The sequence below is a fragment of the Zea mays genome, chromosome 1 (genome assembly GCF_902167145.1).
Source record: "Zea mays cultivar B73 chromosome 1, Zm-B73-REFERENCE-NAM-5.0, whole genome shotgun sequence".
NCBI classification, from domain to species: domain Eukaryota; kingdom Viridiplantae; phylum Streptophyta; class Magnoliopsida; order Poales; family Poaceae; genus Zea; species Zea mays.
The window spans coordinates 243,210,892-243,234,844 of NC_050096.1; the positions used below are offsets into that span (position 1 = coordinate 243,210,892).

Sequence of the window (23,953 nt, forward strand, 5' to 3'; positions counted from 1 at the left end):
GCAGACGCAGCACTACCGCGAGCGGGTGGCGCGTACCACGAGCGCGAGCAGGAGGAGACCGTAGAGGCACCAGTGCGGCTGACGGACCCGCGGAGCGTGAGGAGGCCTGTCTCCCGCGGCGAAACGCCTACTTTGACATCTGCCGAGGTGAAACGCGTAGCGGATCAGGAGGTGGAAGTGGAGACGCCGAACATGGACTCCGATGTGGACAGTGTCGGGCGATGGAGTAGCCGATGGAGCAAGGACGATGGAGATCGGAGTAGGAGCAATTCCCCCACGATGAAGTAGCCATTTGGCCACCGCGGAGCACGGGTCCTTCGCTCTGCGTACCCGTGCGAGAGAGGTATTTCCCTCGTCAAGAATCAAACCGTGGAAATAGTATGCGGCAGCCTGAGATAAACATGTAAAATAGATGTCATAGAATAGAAATGCTTAAAAGATTAAACATTAGAGAATTACATCATCTGGAGAAAATTTAGTGTTGGAACTTGCTCTCAGTTGCAAGGGGATCCAACAAGGGTGCACGATGACGTTAACAGGGTTCTCGCGCAAGATGGCAATAGCTCTGTTAATCTGGCCTCTCACGGGCACTGTGCGGGGGTATTTATAGGTATCTGAGCGCCCAGCGTCTCGTGTTAAGGACGCATGTGCCCTCAGACACCTAAGTTATCCCCAGAATATTCCTGTAAAGCAGGGTTACAGACTGTAATTACAGGGATGCCTTTACAAAGTAGGCCCGTAACACGCAGCGGCCACGCAGGGCCCGTTACAATGGGTCGGATCACACGTGGGCCTCCGAGCTGGACGAGGCCGCACGGTGGGGTGACCTCGTCGCAGGCCTTCATCTGATGTCGTATGGGGCGAAGGGTGTCCCTGCCCGTTTTATCTCCGTTGGACCAACGACTGCAGCGAAGGCCTTGAGAGAAGGGTGGCGTCTTTGCCTTCGCCCCAACATTTGCCCTCCGAGGGACCAGTTCGACAAAGTCATCTGGTGCCGAAGACGTCGCTAGATGGCGGAGACGCTGCCCTCGCTTGAAGTGGTTCCGCGGGGGTTTTTGACATGACCGTTGATTGACACCGTACTGTTGGACTGCGAGTTTCCCGAAGCGCCGCGCTCAGTGTATAAAAAGGGGCGGGGGTCGGCGCGTTTTGAACTCCACTTTCCGCGCTCCGTGAAAACCCTAGCCGCCTTTTCCACTGTCTTGCTGCTCGTCTGCCCTCCTTGCTCTTGTTCGCCGGAGATCTGGCTCGAGTGAAGCAGACCGCCCGCCGCCGCCGAAGGTACGTAGCGATGCCGACCTCTTCTTCTTCTGCTGCCGCTACGCCGCCGGCCGACGCCTCGTCTGAGGAGACGCCGAGTACTTTGGTGGCGGAGGAGTTGCGCGCCGGTGATACGGTGGATTTTGGTGTGTCGCGGATGTCATCGGTCCGCGTGCAAGATATGCAGCGGCTGGGTTACTTTGGCGGTGGAGTTGCCCGCGTCCCGGGGACGGAGGAAGTTCCCGAGCCGGAGGGAGAGTTGGTTGTGTTCGAGGCGTTCTTCGCCGTCGGTCTCCACCTGCCTGCACACCGATTTGTTGGAGAAGTGCTGCACAGATTCAACGTTCAAATCCATTAGCTGACTACGAATGCCGTGGTGGCTCTGTCGAAGTATGTTTGGGCGACGACTTCGTACGGCGGACAGCCATCAGTCGAAGTCTTTGCGAAGTACTATTGCCTGCACTGGCAGAAGAGGATGATTGGAGATGAAGTTGCCCAGTTTGGGTCCTGTGCGTTTACGCCGAAGACCGGCAAGACCACGATGTAGGTAGTCGAGTTGGTTCCTTGCGCCCGCAACAAGTGGGGCAATTGGAATGAGTTCTGGTTTTACATCGCGGAGGGTACCGTTGAAGACCATGAGGGGCTCCCCGTGTCCGAAATGTGTTCGCATTTTTACTCAGCATACCCGCCCTTTGAGGTGGCGGAGGAGGATGCGGACGAAGGGGCCCTTCGGTGCGCCGCCGGCCTGAGCAGTGGGCGCGACTTGGTTGAAGAATTTGTGGCGTACGGGGTATGGCCCTTGGCGCATGGCTGGGCGTTGGGCGAAGTGTGCCCTCGCCAGATGCCTTCCCATGGTGGGAAGATGGTGCGAAGTCCTGCCTTCGCGCTGGATCTGCAAAGCCGCGATCCGGCCGCCTTTGTGCGTGAGGCGGAGGATGGGGCGGTGCGGATCGTTGGTCGGTACGTGCCGAGGACAGAGGGCCCGCGTAGCTGGGATATCCGCAGGTCGAATGACCGTTTGAACAGGGTTTTTGAATTGAATCGACTGCCGTATAACGGCTATCCGGGTCAAGATGATGTGGACCGCCGCGGGAAGAAGCCGGTGGTAGAGTCTGGAGACGACCCTGCGCCGGCGGCCGCCCCATCCTCTAAGAAGAGGAAACTAGGTACTGTTATGGGAGGACTTGGGGTTTCCGATGGTTTTGCTAGAGAGTTGATGAGGACATGCGCGGCCCCGGGGGGAAGGATGTCTTCGCCCGAGCTCCGGGAGTCTTCGGCGCGGATGCTGAGGGTTACCGGGGGTTGGTGGCCTAGGAATGTTCCTATCCCCCGCGCGGCCGGCGAAGACTCTTTTACATCTCGTATGGTTCGTGAATGGAAAGTGTTTCCTTACAGGCGGAATATTGCTGTTGTTGTGTCGGCAGTGATGGACAAGGATCGCCAGGGAGCTGCACAGAAGCGCCAGGCGGTTGTTAGGCTTCATGAAGCCAGGCCGAAGAGGCAGCGAGGGGCTGCGAAGGCTGCTGCCCCCGTTGGAGGCAAGCCGCCGCTGGCGGCGAAGTCGGCCGTTCCTGCATCCAGCAAGGCGCCGGAGGCTGCGGCTGGCGCCGGTGGTTCCAGGCCCGCGAAGGCTTTGCCGGCGTCCAGCAGGGTGCCGGAGGTTGCGAAGGCGACCCGAGGGTTGCCGTCGCCGGGCAAGGCCGTCGCCGACTTCGCCACTGATATTAGTGTGGACGACTATCTTGGTGGTAAGCCGTTGGCTCGTTTTTTTTTAAATTCATTGATACGTCGCAGGGTCGGACGAAGGCCAACTTGTTATTGTTGCGCCTGCCGCGGCGACCACGGCGGCGGTCGTAGTGCCGAAGGCGAAGGGCGGTGCGCTTAGTGCCGGAGGCGAGATGCCGGCACTCGCGGCTGTCAGGGACGAGGCGGGCGCTGTGTCCCGCCGGCTGAAGGAGATGAAGGAGGCGCTAAGTCAGGTCCGTTGAGCTAGACTTCGGTTTTTTTTGGGCCGCGGTCTTACGTGTGTTTGGCAGGCTACTGACTTCGCAGACCGCGCGGCGTCAGGGGCCCTCACGGCAGTTGTCTCTGCCGAAGTTGAGAGACTTCGGACGCAACATGCTGACGCCGTCCGGGAAAAATTGGCCGCCGACAGTAAGTGTCGCAAGCTGGCGGACAAGGTGGCCGCACTGGAGGGGGAGAAGACTGACCTCTGGTGCCAACTGGCGGGGGAGAGGAGGGAGGCCAACGAGGCCCTCGCCAAGGCGCAGGCTGCGCAGGCGGAGGCCAATCTGGCGCGGGTGGAGGGCAATCTTGCCAGAGAGCGCGCCGAGCAGTTGCAGGAGCGGCTCAGCGCCCTAGGGAGCCGTGTGGAGAGGGCCGAGGCCGCGACGCGCGCGGAGCCTGAGCGGACGCGCAAACAGCTTATGGATTCATACTATGAGCTGGGCGCGCGGACCGGTGACTTCGAAGTGCCGGACCGAGAGCCCGGACTTCGCTGCCTGGAGTGGGTACATGAGGAGTTGCAGGCACTCCCCACTATCGTGGAGGGGTTTATGTCGTATGCCTCCCTGGTCACCTACGAGGGGGCGATGAACGCGCTCTCTCGCGAAGGGTGCCGGCACTTTGAGGTCTTCGACCAAGCTGATGAAGATTTTGAGCGAGATATCTACAAGGTTGAGGACCCCATAGTGAAGGAATCTGCCGGAGCCATCTACGACCGGATGTGGGGTCCGCACAGTCGCGAGGTGGTCAGGGAGCGGGCCGAGACGGTGAGGGCTCAGGTAACGTTTGGCTTTTGTTTGACGTTTGCTGGATGTGGGCTATGTGTGGGTTTGCTGAATTTGTGTGCTGTGTCTTAGGCGGCGCGTGGCGAGAGGGTGGATGACTTCGGGGCGCTGAACAGCGCGCTGCCTGACCCGGAGCCGATCGCGGCGGAGGCCGTGTCCGGGGCCGCCCTGGAGCCGCTCCCGGAGACTGCGGAAGGCGCTCCGGTTGCCCCCGCAGCTGCTGCGGCCGGCGCAGACCCGCCCCCAGAGACCGCCGAAGGCGCGCCTGATGCCCACGCAGCCGCTGCGCCGAGGGCTGAAGATCCTGCGACGGTGGCGGCGGAGGCGACAGCGGAGGCAACGGCGGAGGCTCCCGCGACGGCTGGGTCCTCGCAGGTGGCGTAGTGGGTGTGGATAGTTAGGGAATTTTGGATATGTTGCTGAATTTTGGTTGCTGCGCAGGTTCAAGATTTTGGGCCTGCGCACGCAACCGCCACTACTAATTTTTTGGCGGCTTCGACCGTGGATGGTGGTAATAAATATGATGGGTCTGCATCTGAGTTTTCTGATTTTGCTGACTCTGGGAGCTCGGTTGAGTGGACTGAGGAGTCGTCGGAGGAGGACTTGGACTACTTTGCGGCCTTGGATGTGGCAGCGGCGGAGGCTTCACCGCACGCTGCGGACACAGAAGATGTGCCTGGTCCAAGTACTGGGCGCAGGCGGCGAAGGGCGGTTGCAAAGCGTAGGGTGAGCGGGGCGGAGGGCGGTCGGCTTCGTGTGAGTAGGGCTGGCCGGCAGGAACTGTTGTCCTTGCCTGCCGCCGCGAGTACAGGTGAAGGGGAATTGCGAAGTCTTTTTGCGGGTGAGGAGCTTAGGATAATGTTATTTAACTATAGGGAGATGGGAATTATTCCGAAGGTTGAGCCGATGTAGAGTGTGGTGCCCTCGCTTGTACATGTGTAAAGGCTTATATGATGAGGTTGTGTGCCCCCGCACATTTGGCTATGTTTGCGAAGGCGTTATGTACTTGGTCAGGTGTATTTGTTATGCTGGACTGGTGCGCATATAGTCGGTCTTGGCGCGGACAGTTTGGTGTGGTCGTTTTAGCTTTGTTATGCTTCGTCCGGCTGTGCCCTCGGGCAACTTCTGCGCGGACGGTTTTTGCAGTGGACTTCGATTTTTCGCACTTGTGCTAATCCGGCTGCACCCTTAGGCGACTTCTGCACGGTAAGTCTTCGCGGTAGACTTCGATTTTTCGCACTTGTTGTGCTAATCCGGCTGCACCCTTAGGCGACTTCTGCACGGTAAGTCTTCGCGGTAGACTTCGATTTTTCGCACTTGTTGTGCTAATCCGGCTGCACCCTTAGGCGACTTCTGCACGGTAAGTCTTCGCGGTAGACTTCGATTTTTAGCACTTGTCGTGCTAATCCGGCTGCACCCTTAGGCGACTTCTGCACGGTAAGTCTTCGCGGTAGACTTCGATTTTTCGCACTTGTTGTGCTAATCCGGCTGCACCCTTAGGCGACTTCTGTGCTAATCCGGATGCACCCTTCGTTGAATTCCCTTGGGATGACTGCATGGTCGCGCCATGCTTTTGTCTGGGCTTGGTATTTGTTTAGAGCTTGTAGGGCGAAGACTCGGTCTCCATCGATGAGATCCTTTGAAGTGGGCTCGTCCACGTCGGGGACTGCTGAAGGAACTGTTCGCGGGGACCCATGTTTTATTTCTTGAGGGGTCATGGCCTCCGATCCGTATAGAAGGCGGAAAGGAGTGAACCCGGTCGCCCTGCATTCAGTCGTGTTTAGTGCCCAGACCGCCTCGGGTAACAAATCGGCCCACTTGCCCTTTTTTCGTCGAGGAGCATCTTTTTGACAGCTGTGAAGATTTTTCCATTGGCGCGTTCCACAACTCCGTTGGACTGCGGGTGGTAGACTGAGGCGAAGGCAAGCTTGGTGCCGATGGAGAAGCAAAAGTCCTTGAAGTCTTGGCTGTCAAACTGTTTGTCGTTGTCGACTGTTAGTTCGGACGGTACTCCGAAGCGGCAAACAATGTTTTGCCAGAAGAATTTTTGGGCAGTCTTTGATGTTATTGTGGAGACAGCCCTTGCCTTGATCCATTTGGTGAAGTATTCGACAGCGACGAAGGCGAACTTAAGGTTCCCCTGAGCCGTGGGTAGGGGCCCGACGATGTCCAGGCCCCAGCGCTGGAGAGGCCATGTGTGGGCGATCAGCTTTGTAAATTGCGAAGGGCTGCTTGATCGAGGGGAAAACTTCTAGCAGGCTTCGCAGGACCTTGTGACCCGATTTGCGGCGCAGATCATTGCGGGCCAGTAGAAACCTTGGCGGATCACCTTAGCAGCTAGGGCCCTTGGCCCTGCGTGAGAGCCGCAGGTACCACTGTGGACTTCGCGTAGGATCTGGACACCTTCGGTTTCGGTGACGCATTTGAGCATTGGCTGACTGATCCCCTTCTTGTAGAGTTGGCCCTCAATCAGTGCGAAGTCCCGGCTTCGATGTTTGAGGCGCTTGGCCTCGTTGATGTCGGTTGGGTGATAATACCCCTGTAGGAACAGAGTTATTGGTGCCTGCCAGTCTTCGGTCATGATAAGGTTGACTATTCGGTGGCCCTCGCTGTCATTGGTTATTTGGAGCCCTTCGGGGCTCCGGACGGCTGGTGTGCCGATGACGTGGTAGAACACGTCGGAGGGCAAGGACTCGCCTCTAGCGGCAGCCTTGGCCAGTGCGTCGGCCTCTTCATTCTTGGCCCAGTCGACATGCTGCAAAGTGAATCCCTTGAATTGTCTCTCGAGACTTCGGATGGCCGCGAGGTATTGCATGAGTGCGGGGTCCTTTGCTGCATAGTCTTTCTCGACCTGGCCGGCAACTACCTTGGAGTCTGTTCTGATGATGCAGGTGGTGACCCCAAGGGCCCTCAGCTTGCGGAGACCGAGGATGACTGCTTCGTATTCTGCTATGTTATTTGTGCATCTGTCGGATTCCAGAGCGAAGCTGAGGCGAGCCGCATATCGGTGCTTGACTCCGGCTGGCGAGGTGATGACTGCCGCGGTGCCTGCCCCCGCATGGCACCATGCACCGTCGCAGTGGATCGTCCAAACTTTCTCTGCGGACAGGTCCGGCTGTGTTATTGGCCCAGTCCAGTCGACGACGAAGTCTGCAAGGACTTGTGACTTGATGGTTGTCCTGGGCTCGAAATTGATGTGGTAGCCGGAGAGTTCGGCCGCCCATTTGGCAATCCTCACCGATGCTTCCGGGTTTCTGAATAATTCGCCGAGTCCCCTGTCTGAGGTGACCCGGACCTTGAATGCTTCAAAATAATGGCGCAATTTGCGCGAAGACATAACGACTGCGTAGGCAATCTTCTCCAGCTCTGTCATGTTACATTTGGACGGCGTCAGCACTTCGGAGACGTAATAAATTGGGCACTGCCTGATCGCGCCCTCAACTGTCTGCTCCTGCACTAGTGCCGCGCTGACCGCATGCGGCGAAGCCGCAACGTAGAGCAGCAGAGGTAGTGAAGAGTCGGGGCTTGCAAGGACTGCCAACTTCGACAGGTACTGTTTTAATGAGGCGAAGGCCGCTGCCTGCTCTGGTCCCCAAGCGAAGTCTTTTGCGCCACGGAGGGTTTTGAGGAAAGGGAGACTTCGCTCAGCGGATCTGGAGATGAATTTGTTGAGGGCGGCCAATCTCCTCGTCAAGCGTTGGACGTCTCTGGCGGACTGCGGAGGCCTCATGTTTATGATGGCTTGAATTTTGGTTGGGTTGGCCTCGATGCCGCGGTGCGATACCAGGTAGCCCAATATTTTGCCTTGGCGAACGCCGAAGACGCACTTTTCCGGGTTTAGGCGGAGTCGTGCGTCTCGCATGTTCGTGAATGTCTCGGCGAGGTCAGTGAGATGGTCCGCCTTGCTCTTGCTGGCGACGACGATGTCGTCCACATATGTGAATATATTTCTGCCAACCTGCTCGTTGAGCACTGTCTTGGTAAGCCTGGAGAAGGTGGACCCGGCGTTCTTGAGTCCCTCCGGCATTCTGATGAAGCAATATGTGCCGAAGGGTGTTATAAAGCTGGTGCTAGCCTTGTCTTCCTCCTTCATGTATATCTGGTGGTAACCGTAGAAGCAGTCTAGGAGTGACATGACTTCGCATCCGGCCGCGCTATCGACTATTTTGTCGATCCACGGCAACGGGAAGTTGTCCTTTGGGCAGGCCTTATTGAGACTGGTGAAGTCAATGCACATTCGCCACTTCCCGCTCTTTTTCTGCACCATCACAACATTGGAGAGCCATGTGGGGTAAGCCACCGGCTCGATGAATTTGGCTTCCAGGAGGCGGTGCACTTCTGCCTTGGCGGCCTCTGTCTTCTCGTCGGACATCTTGCGAAGCCGCTGTTTTTTCGGCCTCACCGAAGGGTCGATTCCCAAGCTGTGCTCAATTATGGAACGGCTGACCCCGACCAGATCGAGGGCTGACCAGGCGAAAACATCTTTGTTCTTGGATAGGCAGCAGAGGAGCTTCTCCTCTTCATGCGAAGTGAGGTCTTCGCTGATAGTGACTGTCTGCTTGGGTGTGGCCTGGTCGAGGGGGACAGTCTTGGTCCCATCGTTGCTCTGCAGCTGTGCCTTGTCGTGCTGTTTATCGGTTGGGCTGGCGAGCGCGGGGACCTCACGCTGGGCCGTGAGGCAGTGCACGTTTCTCTGACCAGGCACGAAGTCCCGCTCTATGTTGCGCGTAGTCTGTTGATTGCCGTAGACCGTAATAACGCCTAACGGACCTGGTATCTTCATACATAGGTACAGTCCGTGAATGGCTGCTTCGAACTTATTGATGGAGCCCCGGCCCATGATGGAATTGTATGGATATACCATATCCACAATATCAAAGGTTACTTGCTCACTTCGGGCATTGGGTGCTACACCGAAGGAGAGAGGCAGCTCTATTTTGCCGACAGGAAAGGTGCCCTTGCCGCCGAAGCCATACAACGGGTTGTCCGAAGGCTTGAGCAGGCTGTGACTTATGCCCATGCGATCGAAGGCGTGGAGGAAGATGATGTCCGCCTGACTGCCATTGTCGACTAGGACTTTGTGCAGGTCCCAGCCTGCCACGCTGCAGTTGATAACCATGGCGTCGCAGTGGGGGGCGCTGCGCAGGTCGACGTCTCGTGCGTCGAAGGTTAGCGGTATGTGGGACCACTTTGTCTGCACGACTGGGCCAGTGACGGCGACGTGGTTCATGCTGCGGTAGTGGTCCCACTTCTGCCGCTTTGTGTCGAAGTCAGTGCTGGACCCCCCAGTTATCATGTGAATGACTCCGCGATATGGCTGATCGGCGAAGTCTTCCTGCTTTGGAGCGTGGGGGATGTTCTGATGTTGCTGGTGTGGTGGTGGGGGTGGGGGAGGTACGATTTGTACTTCCTGATGGTGTTGGTAAGCGTGGTACGGTGGATGCGGGCGGGGGCGTGGATATATGGTGGAGGAGGTTGCTGGTAAGTGTGTGCGACAACTCTGGGGTTGTCGGCTGGTTGCGCCCGTGCCATCCTGTCTCTGGTGGCCTTCGTTTCTGGGCAGTCTTTGGTTTGGTGGGCGCAGTCTTCGCCATGGAAAAGGCAGTAGAATCGGCGCGGCGGCTGCGCACGCCCCCGACCCCTACCGCGAGTTCCATTTCCGCGGCCCTGGGGGGGATATTCCTGGCGACGAGGGGCGTCAGCAGCGGGGTGCTGGTTGGCGATATTGTGCACTTGCTGTTGATTGCGGCCGTCTCGACCGGAGTCTGGCTGCGGAGTCCTCGTCCACGTGCGGCTGGACTGTGGAGCATCTTTTGGCTTCCTTTGGGACTCAACCTTGTGCTGGTGGAGCTCTTCGGATTTGGCGTATTTTTCAAACAGCTGATATAATTCCTGGAGGTTCTTGGGCGGATCTATGATGCAGTGGCTGTAAAGGACGCCGGCGCGAAGGCCACTAATAGCGTAGTGGATAGCGATCTGGTCATCGACTGAGGGCAGCTGTGACTTGAGTGTTAAAAATTTGCGGTAATACTCCCGCAGTGTCTCCTTTTCCAGCTGCTTGCAGAGCGAGAGCTCGGCCAAGGCGTCGGTGTCTGGGCGGTACCATTAGAAGTTGAGCAGGAACTTGTCCCGGAGGCTTCTCCAGGAATCAATGGACAGCGGAGGCAACCTGGTGAACCAGGTGAGAGCTGGGCCCTCTAGGGCGATGATGAAAGACTTCGCCATTGTGGCATCGTCCCCTCCGGAAGATGCAACGGCGACCTGATAACTCATTATGTATTGTGCTGGGTCGGTGCTGCCGTTGTACTTGGGATAGGTCCCTGCCCGGAAGTTAGCTGGCCAAGGCGTCACTTGCAGGTGTGGAGCCAGGGGACTTCGCTCGTCGAGGTAGTTGACCCCTTGGAATGGCGCGGCGTGCGGGAAGGTGTGGTCGCGCTGGGGGAACCGCGGGTCTTCCAGTTGTGCGCGCTGTTGCAGGGGTGGCCCATGCTGCAGGCCGAGGTGACCTTCACGCGTGTCTTCCAGTTGTGCGCGCTACTGGAGGGGTGGCCCGTGCTGCAGGCCAAGGTGGCCTTCGTGCTGCATCAGCGCGATCTCCCGCTCGAGGTCCTGGGCCTTCTGCTCTTCGTCGCGTATCATTTGCCACACTTTGGCTAGTGTTGACACGCGCTGGCGCTTGGCCTCCAGTATCTCTTTCTGCCTCTGGAGATTGCGGTTCTTGAGGCGCAGGGCGCGCAGCTGTAGCTGTTCTTCCGCTGAGACGCCGAGGACTTCACCGTCCGCGGTGAGGTCCGCGCCCACCAGTGGGGCGAAGCCTGGGGGTGGCTGCGATTGTCCTTCGGGGCCGCAGGTGCGGAGAGTGTCGTCTTCGCAGGTGCGGAGAACGTCGTCTTCAGTGGCCTCTTGGTGGGTGGATTGGGTGAGGGCGAGGGCCTTGCCCTTTCTTGCGGCAAGCAGTGCTGCCTTCGCAGCCTCGTCAGCCTTCGAGTTAGCTTTCTTGGGTGCCATCGTGGGTGGTTTTCTCGTAGCACGAACGGTGGGCGCCAAATGTTGGAACTTGCTCTTAGTTGCAAGGGGATCCAACAAGGGTGCACGATGACGTTAACAGGGTTCTCGCGCAAGATGGCAATAGCTCTGTTAATCTGGCCTCTCACGGGCACTGTGCGGGGGTATTTATAGGTATCTGAGCGCCCAGCATCTCGTGTTAAGGACGCATGTGCCCTCAGACACCTAAGTTATCCCCAGAATATTCCCGTAAAGCAGGGTTACAGACTGTAATTACAGGGATGCCTTTACAAAGTAGGCCCGTAACACGCAGCGGCCACGCAGGGCCCGTTACAATGGGCCGGATCACACGTGGGCCTCCGAGCTGGACGAGGCCGCACGGTGGGGTGACCTCGTCGCAGGCCTTCGTCTGATGTCGTATGGGGCGAAGGGTGTCCCTGCCCGTTTTATCTCCGTTGGACCAACGACTGCAGCGAAGGCCTTGAGCGAAGGGTGGCGTCTTTGCCTTCGCCCCAACATTTAGCCTATTTTATTTAGACAAGAATTTACAGCTTAAAAAGAATGATAACTTAAGATCAGGGCACTACCATCCAACTGCCAGCGCCGAACTGAAATAAACAGCTAGATATCTTCTAGGACCACTTAAATAAACAGCTAGATATCTTCTAGGACCACTTAACATTTCAACCATGGGCCCAATAGAGTTCAAAGAGAAACAATTGAATTGCATCATTATGACAACATCCAACAGGTAGGAAGTTAGCTGATATTTTTTCTATGAAATATAAAACCCAATTCTAACATAAAAACATACTACAAGGTGGGTGAGATTTGCATGAAGTAGAGATGATGTTGCCAAACGCCAAAACTGTCCTCTATCAATCAGACTGTTGATCTTCATTGCAAATGATGGTCATAACTGTATTAGATTAACGAAATTAACAGCGCAAAATTCCAACCAAGACACAAACCTTGGCTCCCCACATAAGAAGCTTTCCTTGTGATGCTACCTGAGTGACATAAGCGCTTCGTTGGGAGCAAAAGGAAGGGTGTTAAACAACAAATGTACCATAGGATTGGAGCTACTATCACATAAACTCAAATTGTCCACCGACGTACAGGACATTAAGAGCAAGAAGGACATTAGTCTAGAGCCTCTTCTTGGAATTGATTCCACGAGGCTGTCTGGACAACAACTTCTCGTTACTGATGTATCTACCCCCTGACCCATTCCCACTGAATAGAGCAGAGCTCCAAACATAAGGTGCAGAGAACACATTCCCTATCGCGGCAAGAATGTGGAATGTTGCAAACGATTTTGATCCTTCAAACCAAAAGCTACCCATTTTCGTCAAGGCATCAAGATGTCGCACCTCCTAGAGTAGCAAGGTTCACTTGACATTAAGTATTTGATCGAGCACACACACACACACAAAAATCTCCATCCAATCAACAATGACCGTGAGAGCTCAGTCAACAACAGACTGAAGCTTGTTTGGTTGGGAACAGACTAAGTAAATGCTATCATGGTATGCATCCCAAGTTACAACCAAATGAAAGGCGAGGCGAGGCGAGGCACGGTACCGGTGAGCGGAGGAGGCCGGCGAAGCGGCGACGGAGAGCGTGGCCGACTTGCGCGCCTGCAAAGGCTGCGACGACGGTCGGCCTCCAATAGCCGCTGTCTCCGCCACCATCGCTGCCGCTGCTGCGGCAAGAGGAGTAGCCAGGTGGGGGCGGGGCAGGCCACGGGAAGGAGGAGAAGGGGAGCAACATCCATGAAGCCATGGGCACCACCGCTGCCTGCGTGCGTGCGTCTAGGGAGCCGGGTGGAGGCGTGGGCTGGGGACGGGTATCGTGCAACGTCATGCTGGGGATCCATGTGCACGCTCCTCCTCCTTGCCACCACTGCACGAGCGATGCAGATCGGTCACGCCAGTCACCCGCCGATTGGCGCGGCGCGGCGGAGGCGACAGGGTAAGGAGATTAGCTTGGGGGGGAGTACAGGTACCGGGGGCGACGGATCTGGGCTTGGCGGAGGCGACGACGCCAACGGCGTGCAGAGCGGAGGACGCAGCGGCCGCCATTGGTCTTGTCGAGGAGCGGAGATGGGCTGGGCAGCACACAACCGCGGGGGGAGGTGGGATGGACAGAAGTGACGGCGAGGTGTGTGCAGCACGGGTGGGAGGCGGAATCGTTGGAGGGGAAGGGACAGGAGAGCGGATGCGGGGTGTGTGTGCGACGCGAGGGGTGGCGGGATGACCGGAGGGGATGGGCGAGGGAGGGGCGGGGATGATGCGGCGCCCGTGGCGGCGGACTAGAGCGGGGGCAGAGGCACCGCGAGCGAAGGTGTGGTTCGGCGGCGGCACGGTGAAGGCTGTGGATCCCCCTGGCCGCGAGCATCGCAGGGACGGGGACGGGGCAGGCATCGACGCACGGGGTGGTTGCGCGGGCCGATGATGGCGGGCGGCGATAGATAGTGCGATGATGGTGGGGCAGCGATGGAGGGTTCCTGGAATTGCGCGGCCGAGAGCGGGACAAGGGGAGGATGTCGGAGGCAGGCAGAACCGTGCGCCAGGCCAATGTGGACGCCTACAGTACCTTCTTAAGAGTAGTAGAGATAAGTTGATTTAAGGATTTATTGGAGAGGGTTTTTTTATGAAAGCTCTCCAAATTTCGTGTTTAGGGAATTCTTTTTGGAACTATTGGAGTTGCTCTTTCCATTTATTGCCATAACTTGGTACACCTCAAATCATATGCATTAATATGTTGGCATGTGATTTATCCGCTGCTGTGGTGAAACCGCCTAGATTATTCCAGCTTAAGTGCCTAAGTCTTGCCTCAAAGGCAATGACACACTTAAATCGGAATAAACTGTCAATCCCTCGGATCTAGTCCAATAAAGCCAATTACCAAGGATCGAGTACCATTAGCTCACTCGAAGGTGAAGCATAGAGAATGTTGGGGACTTGTTCTCAAACGCTAAGAGTTAAGAACAAGGCAACACAGAAAACAATAAACGTTAAAGTCCTTCGTCCTTCGAAACATTATTTCCCTTGAGATATAATGATTTTCGGACGAAGGTTATGAAGGACATACCTTCATAAACATTACATATCATAATGAAAAGGGAATTACATGGAATATAAAAGATAACATGAATAGTTATGTATTATTATCAACTCATTTTTATTTTATTGCTATAGAAGAATAGGAATGATGTTGGGTTACAAATATACCTTTGACTTGAAAGAAGGTAAAAGTACAAGCGTGATGCAAAAGCAAATGCCAAGTCAGCGTGAACAGTACGGGGGTATTGTTCACCTATTTATAGGCACGGGTCGCAGCCCATGTAAAATTACATCTAGGCCCTTTGTTTTTGATAATAACTCTATAGTAATCTATCGGGGTGTAAATAGTCTTTTCCTCTTTAAGTCGGTTTCCTCTTTTCTGCCATCCTGCCGAAGCTTCCTTGCGCACAGCTTCGGCTCTATTCCATCCTTCGTTCTCTTTGTGTTTCTTCATACAGTAATTTTGACTTGTCCGAAGGGTTCGTGTTCGAAGGTACCTGCTCATGTATTATACTCCAGAAACATTGTCAAATCACGTTTTTTAGGACCTTCGGAAGCCGAAGGCCCCCAACAGTAGCCCCTCGCAATATTAATTTGTTAGGATAATAAATTCAGATTGCGATATGGACGAAGGCCCTAAGCCGAAGGTCCGAAAAAACACCTTCCTCTTGCTAGAATAGCAATAGTCAATGTCAAGCGGGGCCCTCCTGTTCTCAATGCGCCAGATGTATAAATAAGAGCACACCGCAATATCATTTGGTATGCTTTCTTTGCCATCTGCTCTTGCTTACTCAGTTTTTAGCTCCTACGCAACAATACTTGCTTAATTTGTAAGTTTTTTAAGCTTTGGCTTTAAAAGCGGTTTTTAGCGTTTCCGAAGATGTCTGAAGATAAGAAAGCTGTTGCTGAAACAAAGCTGAGCCTTCTTGAGGAGAAGAATCTTGGCTTTCTTGAATCAATATCAAAGACAAATACAGAAAAGATTACAAGGGAAATTTTGGAAGGTTTATCTGAAGATACTGGTGATAGTGACAGTTATGATGCCGAAAGTGGGGGGGGAAGACTCAGAAGATCGACCCTGGCGGCCAAGCCATGCAGTTTTTGGAAAATCAACCATTAAACAAAGCCATCTTGCCAATATGAGAGGTAGATATTTTCGGGATTTGTCTATTGTGAGGGCTGACGAAGGAGAGAAAACTTGTCCTACTCCCGAGGAAAATGAAGTCGTGATCTTCTGAAGCTTCTTCAAGGCTGGGCTTCGGTATCCTCTAAGCAGTTTCGTGGTTGATTTGAAGATATTTGAAATCTGCCTTCATCAAATTACTCCCGAAGCAATCATAAGGATGGGAATCTTTGTATGGGCCGCGAAGAGCCAAGGTTTGGAGCCAAATGCAAAAAGTTTCTGCAATATGCATGAGCTATTATATGAGACGAAACCCTGGGGTAAAGAACAATATCATAACAATTTTTGCTGTTATAGCTTTGGTGCTCGATCTGGGTCAAGTTGTCCCGTGCCAACCTTTCGAAAGAGATGGCCTGGAGACTGGATGAAGGATTGGTTCTATGTGAAAAATGATTTGAAGGCACGAGAAGATATTAAAGATATCATCATGCGCCCTATCTGGCAGTGTTTCGGCCTCCGGAAACCGAAGGTGGAAATGGATGAAGCAGCCGAAGAGTGCCAGAGGGCCTTCGGCATGGTTTGCTCTTTCATCGGGACTAGGGACTTAGTTCAAGAGCATGTGGCCTACAGGATATGGACATTGGTAGCTAACTGGGAAATGCCGAAGGAAACCATCAACAACCCACACGAAGGTGGCCTAGTTCGACTAAAATATACCTTCAGGTTCGTAGACCAATTTATCGAGCCAGACGACGATTGGTTGAAATGCGTTGAAGCTACGAGCGATGAACTGCTTGGGCCATACTCGAAGGCAGAAGATACTGCACTATCTGCGGCCTTCGGAGGCCGGAAGAAGAAAAGACTCAACCAAGTTTTTGATGCTATTGGGTTCGTCTATCCTGACTACCGTTACCCAATACGGGGTCAAAAAAGAAAAGGTACGGCTTCTATGAAGGAAGTTGCTTCGGCCGCTCCTAGTGAGCCAGCGCCGAAGAGAAAAAAGATGAAAGTTCTTACACACCGGCCACGCTATATTGAGCCGGCCACAGTGCCTGAGTTTGTTGGTGAAACCTCTTTGGCCATTGAAGCCAAAGAGCCTACTCATCTGCAGAATATTGAAGAGCTGGCTGCAATGCCGGAGACGGAAAAAATGGAAGAACCGAGGGCTGAAGAGACAAAGACATTGGAAGTTTTAAGTCCTTCAGCAAGAGTTGAGGTGCCAATGCCAACGCCGAAGGCACAAAAGGACCTTACAACAACTCCCAAGAGAAAGAGAATGGTTAACGTGCTAGATGTGCTAGAAACAATAAAATCTTCAAGCTCTACTTCGAAGATAGCTGTCGAAGCTCCAAAAACAGAATTTGAGGCCGAAGCTGCCAAAAGCCAAGTGGAAACCGAAACTGGGCTTTCAGAGCCTGCCAAGAGGGAATTCTTGGAAATTGGAAAAGAAACAGAAAAAGAATCTGTAGAAGAAATTTTATCTGAGAAAACCACCATCCCTATTCCCGAAGCATCTTCCGAAGCTCCCAACTATATCTTACGCCATGCTTCGGGTAAAAATCTGACTGAAAAAGAAAAGCGAGAAGCTCAGTTCTATGCGCAAAAATTGAAATATCCGAAAGGGCGTTGATATTCAATGGTTGCGGAGAAGAAGACTTCTTGTATTGCCTCCCAGACAGCAAGGAGATCTCTGTCTGCCGGGAGATGGCAAGAAACTTCGGATTCCCAACTCTAGAAGATGGGCTTTCAGTTTTGTCAAAAGATGAATTGGCCGACAGCTTAGCATATAACAGCTTAAAGGTGAGAAAATACACTTTTTGTGTGGTTAAAAATTCGTGTGTTTATTTCTTAATATCACATTCCTTTTGCAGGGCCTTATTCTCAGCAATGCCCTCAGAGCGCAAAAAAGTGCCGAAGATGAAGGGTGCGCCATGGCTTTAAACAACCTTCGTTCCGAAGTAATTGAGCTAAGGAACGAAGGTCTTGAGAAAGATAAAATATTACATTCATTGGTGAATAAAATAAAGAAAGACAAAGCTGCTTCCAAAGCTCAAGCTGAGGCCCAGAAGCGCAAAATTGAGGATCTTCGGAAACAGCTAGCTGAAGCTAAAGAAAAATGCGTAGTTGCAGAAGCTAAACGAGAAATCAGTGAACAATGGACAAATCATTTAGAGAAAAACGTTGAAGAACTTCGTGCATCCAAGGAAAGGTGTTATGAAAAGTCTATAGAGTGTGTTAAGAAAATAAAAACTAGCTTCACCAACGCTGGCGCGTATTCAAGCGAGGAAAATTTCGTAAAGGGCGACCCCGAGGGCCCAATTGAATGGACCAGCCACGAAGCCGAAGCTTTTGAGGAAGTTTTGAATGGTCGCGGAGACATATGTGCCTTCTCGGGTGCTAGGGGGATTGCCACTATTTTGGAGAGTAGAAGCTGCGATCATGTGAAATCCTTGGCACAAGCCGAGGCCGCCTTATCTTCTGAAGATATAAAAGACCCCTCGGCCGAAGCAAGCTTGGTTGGTGGTAAATTTTTCACCGACATCTGGGAAAATGGTGGTCGGGAGATGGCTCAAGAAATTATAAGGAAAAGTGAAAAAGGTATTCACGACGCTAGAAATGTAGCAGAGGCCGCTGAGAAAAGTGCGGATCTCGAGAGGCGAATAGGTATTGACTACTAAGTTTTGACTTTATGTTGTAATTATATGATTTCGGACTTATTTACACTTTGTAACACAGCCGCACTATCTTCTCCCCTAGAGCCCGCCGAGCCATTGGCGGACCCCAACGCAAAGGGAGATGACAAAATTAGAAAAATGGCCGAAGCTATTATGGATAAGGTTGTTGATCAACTACTAAACGAAGTTGCGGAAGTAGTCTTAAGAGAAGATTAGCTGCTATTGTAAAGACATTGAGAATGTAATATTTGCTGGACAAAGTGTGTAATATTTTTATAACCTTGAATGTAATATATAAGCTGCTTGTAACTCAATTCTTTACGATGCATGAAACTTTACGTACATACCGTTTTTGAGCCTTCGGCGAAAAAACACCTTCCCTTCTTTTCATGCTTCGTGAAGAATATCCATATTTCATAAAAACATCTGATCCTCGTAAAAAATATTGTGCCTCGTAAGCAATAGGTCTTTTCATTTTAGAGTTTGACGAAGGTATGCTTCTTCAATAATTATTTTGTGCCTTGGCACTGCTTCTTCGAAACAATCTTCGAAGATCAACATTGAACCCCCTTCTTGCATCATTGATGCAATATGATGTATGATGTTATGCTATGCAAATGATGTGATGATGTGATGTTATGCAAAATGATATTTGTGCCGAAGATCAGTGCTGACTTTTCGCTGCAAGCCTCCCTTAGGAGCTTCTTCGCCTTCTATTTCGGCGGAATCAGCGTTTATTTTTCGCTGTAAGCCTCCCTTAGGAGCTTCTTCGCCTTCTATTTCAGCGGAATCAGCGTTTATTTTTCGCTGTAAGCCTCCCTTAGGAGCTTCTTCGCCTTCTATTTCAGCGGAATCAGCGTTTATTTTTCGCTGTAAGCTCTGCATTCCCTTTGAAACGACTTTTGAGCAGAAAATTTACGCTGCGCTCCCTTAGGAATGACTTTTTGTAACTTTGGCAACTTACACTGCGTTCCGTAGAACGACTTTTTTGTAGCTTCGGAGATACTTTCTGTAATCACGAGCTCTTAAGACCGAGCTTTCGTGCTTCGGTAATTTTTCTGACTCCGTAAATCTATGGAGAAGATATATTTTCACTATGGTAAAAAACGAAGCTGTTACAAGAAATTGAAAATGAGAAGAAAAACTTAAGCTTTAATGATTGTTCCTTATTTAAACGAAAAATGAAAACGAATGCAAGAACTGTTGCCGAGGTAGGATATCTTCTAGTAGATGTGCTTCGACTCTGGCACAGTACTGTTGACTGTGCGAGCTTCGGACTCCTCTCTGAAGTCTTGTTGCTGATGAGTGTGCTGGCTCCCTTCTGGCTGCTGGCCTCGTTGGGGGTGGTGGAGGTGGAGGTTGTTGCCAAGACGCCTGAGGTTGGCTTGCCGAAGCAACAGAATCTGCAGGATGGTTACCCACGTACTCTGGATTGTACGGTGAGTGATATGAAGCAGTATGCATAACTTGCTTCGGCTGGCTCTGTTGGGCTGCAGCTTCTGCTATCTATTTCTGTTTCTGGATGGTGACATGGCACATCCTGGTAGTATGGCCCTTGTCCTCACCGCAGAATAAGCAATAAATTTTCCTGGGCTGGTCCCCAAATCTTCCTCCGAAGCCCCTGGCGCCTCTGCCCCTTGGAGCTGGCGGCCGAAGATAGCTCTGTTGTTGCCCCCGAAGCCTGAGAGGAGTATTGTGGCCGCTGTTGCTGACTTCCTCTGTCATCATTTTGAGTGGAATGGATTGATCTTACATGTCTTGGGTGGATTCTCCCTCCGAAGCCCCTGGTCATTTCGGAGAACCTGTAAGCTTCCTCTCTTCTTTGACGAAAATCATTATCAGCGCGGATGTATTCATCCATCTTTTGGAGCAACTTTTCCAGGGTATGAGGGGGTTTCCTGGCGAAGTATTGGGCCGTAGGTCCTGGCCGAAGCCCCTTGATCATGGCCTCAATGACAATTTCATTTGGCACCGATGGTGCCTGTGCCCTCAAACGCAAGAACCTTCGGACATACGCCTGAAGGTATTCTTCGTGATCCTGGGTGCACTGGAATAAAGCTTGAGCGGTGACCGGCTTCGTTTGAAACCCTTGGAAACTGGTAATCAGCATGTCCTTCAGCTTCTGCCATCATGTGATTGTTCCTGGTCGAAGAGAGGAGTACCAGGTTTGTGCAACATTCTTGACAGCCATGATGAAAGACTTCGCCATGACTGCAGTATTGCCACCATACGAAGATATGGTTGCTTCGTAGCTCATCAAAAACTGCTTCGGGTCTGAGTGTCCGTCGTACATGGGAAGCTGGGGTGGCTTGTAAGACGGGGGCCAAGGTGTAGCCTGCAGTTCTGCTGACAGAGGAGAAGCATCATCAAAAGCAAAATTTCCATGATGGAAATCCTCATACCAGTCATCCTCGTTGAAGAAGCCCTCTTGATGAAGCTCTCTGTGCTGAGGCCTTCGGTTCTGCTCATCTTGAGCTAGATGACGAACTTCTTCAGAAGCTTCATCTATCTGCCTTTGCAGATCAGCTAGCCGAGCCATCTTTTCCTTCTTCCTTTGTACTTGCTGATGGAGCATCTCCATATTCCTGATCTCTTGGTCCAAGTCGTCCTCCTGGGGCATTGGACTGGTGGCCTTCCTCTTCTGGCTTCGGGCCTCTCGAAGAGAAAGGGTCTCCTGGTTCGGGTCTAGCGGCTGCAGAGCTGCAGCCTCTGTCGTTGAAGCTTTCTTTGGCGGCATGACGAAGGTCGATGCTTGCCGAAGGTGTTCGAAACTCAAAAAGTGGAAGTGAGTTCACCAGAGGTGGGCGCCAATGTTGGGGACTTGTTCTCAAACGCTAAGAGTTAAGAACAAGGCAACACAGAAAACGTTAAACATTAAAGTCCTTCGTCCTTCGAAACATTATTTCCCTTGAGATATAATGATATATTCGGACGAAGGTTATGAAGGACATACCTTCATAAACATTACATATCATAATGAAAAGGGAATTACATGGAATATAAAAGATAACATGAATAGTTATGTATTATTATCAACTCATTTTTATTTTATTGCTATAGAAGAATAGGAATGATGTTGGGTTACAAATACACCTTTGACTTGAAAGAAGGTAAAAGTACAAGCGTGATGCAAAAGCAAATGCCAAGTCAGCGGGAGTACTGTTCACCTATTTATAGGCACGGGTCGCAGCCCATGTAAAATTACATCCAGGCCCTTTGCTTTTGATAATAACTCTATAGTAATCTATCGGGGTCTAAATAGTCTTTTCCTCTTTAAGTCAGTTTCCTCTTTACTGCCATCCTGCCGAAGCTTCCTTGCGCACAGCTTCGGCTCTGTTCCATCCTTCGTTCTCTGTGTTTCTTCATACAGTAATTTTGACTTGTCCGAAGGGTTCGTGTTCGAAGGTACCTGCTCATGTATTATACTCCAGAAACATTGTCAAATCATGTTTTTGAGGACCTTCGGAAGCCGAAGGCCCCCAACAGAGAAATACAATAAAACATAATACCATAATTCAAATAAGTACTTAGAGTTATTACATCATCGGAGTTCTGAAAGGTAAATGGCCATAACCATTTTCTGTAATTGATTATGGTGCTTGACGACCATCACAAATCTTATGGACTAACTAGTTTGCCTAGTTGATCATTTCTCAGGTGCATAGGTTCATCTATATCAATTCTAAGTCGACTGTCTGGAATAACGTAGATTATTCTAGACATGAGAAGCTTTTTGGAAATTCACCTGTGCGCGGACCGTCCGGTCCCTTCCGGCGAACCGTCCGCGATACTAGGGTGAGACTCGAACAGGAACTGTGCAAAACATGATTTAACACTACGGACTATCCGAAGGAGAAGCGAGCACCGTCTAGGACCAAGCTCGGACCATCCGGCCTCAGCGCGCAAACCGAAAAACCAGAACGTGATGGGTTCGGTAAAATGCATTTTTAGCATCCTCACGGACCGTCCGAGGTGCACGGTCGGACCGTCCACGACTATTGTGTCTGACATCTGATGACGCATTTAATGCACTTATAGCCGTTGATATAGTCGTTACTGCTGACCGTTGTGATTTCAGCCGTTGATGTGCAGGGGCGGAACATCCGAACCAGGGGCGCGGACCGTCCGCGCTTGGCAGAAAAGGGGCAACGACTAGGAAGTAGTTGGTGGCTATAAATGCAACCCCAACCACCTCCATTCATCACACCAAAAGCATTCCATTCACTCACATTCAATACAAGAGCAAATACTCCATCTCATGACACATTCAAAGCTTCCAAACATCTCCAAGTCCCACAATTGCGACTAGTGATCATTAGTGTTTATTGACTTGAGAGAGTGTGATCCGTGTTTCATTTTGTTGCTCTTGTTGCTTGGTTTTCTTAATCGTGCTTTCTTCACCTCCTTCTAAACTCTCTAGTGACTTGTAAAGCTAGCAAGAGACACATAAGTGTGTGGTGATCCTTGCGGGGTCTTAGTGATCCTTGAGATTAAGAAGAAGCACTCAACCGGTCTAAGTGATCGATTGAAAGAGGGAAAGGGTTGAAAAAGACCCGGCCTTCGTGGCCTCCTCAACGGGGAGTAGGTTCATTGGAACCAAACCTCGGGAAACAAATTGTTGTGTTCATTCGTGTTGATCATTAACTTACGATTTGATCCTTCCTCTCCCCTCTCTAAAGTTCTCTTGCTCACAATCTTTTGAGTTAGCTCCCAAACTTATCCACATTGATTGAGCAACTCATAGCAAGAAAAACTCTCTTTCGCACTTCGAATTTATGATCACTCTTTCTAATCCTAACCCCAGGTGAAGTTCATGTTCAAAGTTTATAATTTACAGGTTTCGCCTATTCACCCCCCTTTAGGCAACTTTCAAGTTCAAAAGTAGTAACCATTGTTCTCATTGCAGCGGAAAATAACTAACGGTAAATAAAGGGAGTGTGGTGAAGCCTCGCCCATCACTCCTCAAGATCCTCTCTTGCTGAGGCAGGGTTCCACTCGACTATCCAACTCAGTGGCAGGGTGGATGGCCAAGTCAAACCAGCAACCATATCCTCCAAGGAAGTACCTGTAAAAATTATGCCACAAGCAAGGTTGAGTATACTAATACTCAGCTAGACTTATCCGGTGTGAGAAGTCTACTCCTCTACCTCTATACCATGAAGTTGTTTGGTTGAGCGGTTTTGTTTGCCAAAAGCACTAAATGAGTATAATACAAGTTTTAGCTTTTCCAAATTCTATAATTTTCCTTAAGCTAGGTTTGAATCCTTCTAAACATACATGGTAACAAGCATTTAGTGCAAGCAACACTTTATATCATGAGACATCATTTCACTTCTTACTTGATGTAGCAGCACGTATCAAGGAGTCTCATTAGGTGCGAGAAATAGACGATTCGAATCGAGTTTAAACCTTGCAAGTAAACCTAAACACACGATATGTAGGGATACTCTGTCCCCACACACATCAACTATCCCCATCGATTCCTCGTCAACAGAACATGCCCGTTGCCATTGGCATACAATGCTCCACTGACCCCGGCCGCCGCCGTGCAGTGACCGCACTTGTATCCACCATAACCGGAATGGGAGACCCTATCTCATGAGCACATGGGAAGGTATGTCTGCGGGCAGGTTCACTCAGGTACTAGGCTTACCAATTTACCATATTTCTCGACATGTACTTAGTACTTTCAAACGCTTAACACACGGTACCACACATTAATCCTTATTCAAGTTTCGTCTCGTAGACAAGGCATCCCCATGGATCCGTGCCCATAGATCATCATAATTTTGTTATCAAAAGTGAATACAACCAATTCCTAACCTCGCGCGAGTGCTAGAAAAATCACTCGACTTCTACCGAGATCCTGAATTAGCATAGTAACTACTCGACCTAGCATACTAGTATCCATCTCAAAGGAAACCTGAGTTCGTGCAACTAGGGTTTCAAACAATTCCTATACTTAAGTGCATAATACAAGCCTACAAACATTACGTGCAGTAAAATAGCATATATAAACGGTTATGCATAAAA

At 51.5% G+C, this 23,953-nt stretch overlaps 1 protein-coding gene and 1 pseudogene across 1 annotated transcript; both read right to left on the minus strand.

Annotated features, from left to right (window-relative positions):
- Positions 1 to 12: 12 nt before the first annotated feature.
- Positions 13 to 12,839, minus strand: LOC109942142 (uncharacterized; annotated as a pseudogene).
- A 1-nt stretch (position 12,840) lies between these two features.
- Positions 12,841 to 13,480, minus strand: LOC109942143 (vegetative cell wall protein gp1; the record flags this gene model as incomplete). Its single annotated transcript, XM_020543656.2, has 2 exons — positions 13,063 to 13,480; positions 12,841 to 12,959 (listed from the first exon to the last, which is right to left on the minus strand). Coding segments are annotated over exons 1-2 (537 nt in total), but the record flags the coding sequence as incomplete, so codon positions are not given.
- Between the last annotated feature and the right edge of the window lie 10,473 nt (positions 13,481 to 23,953).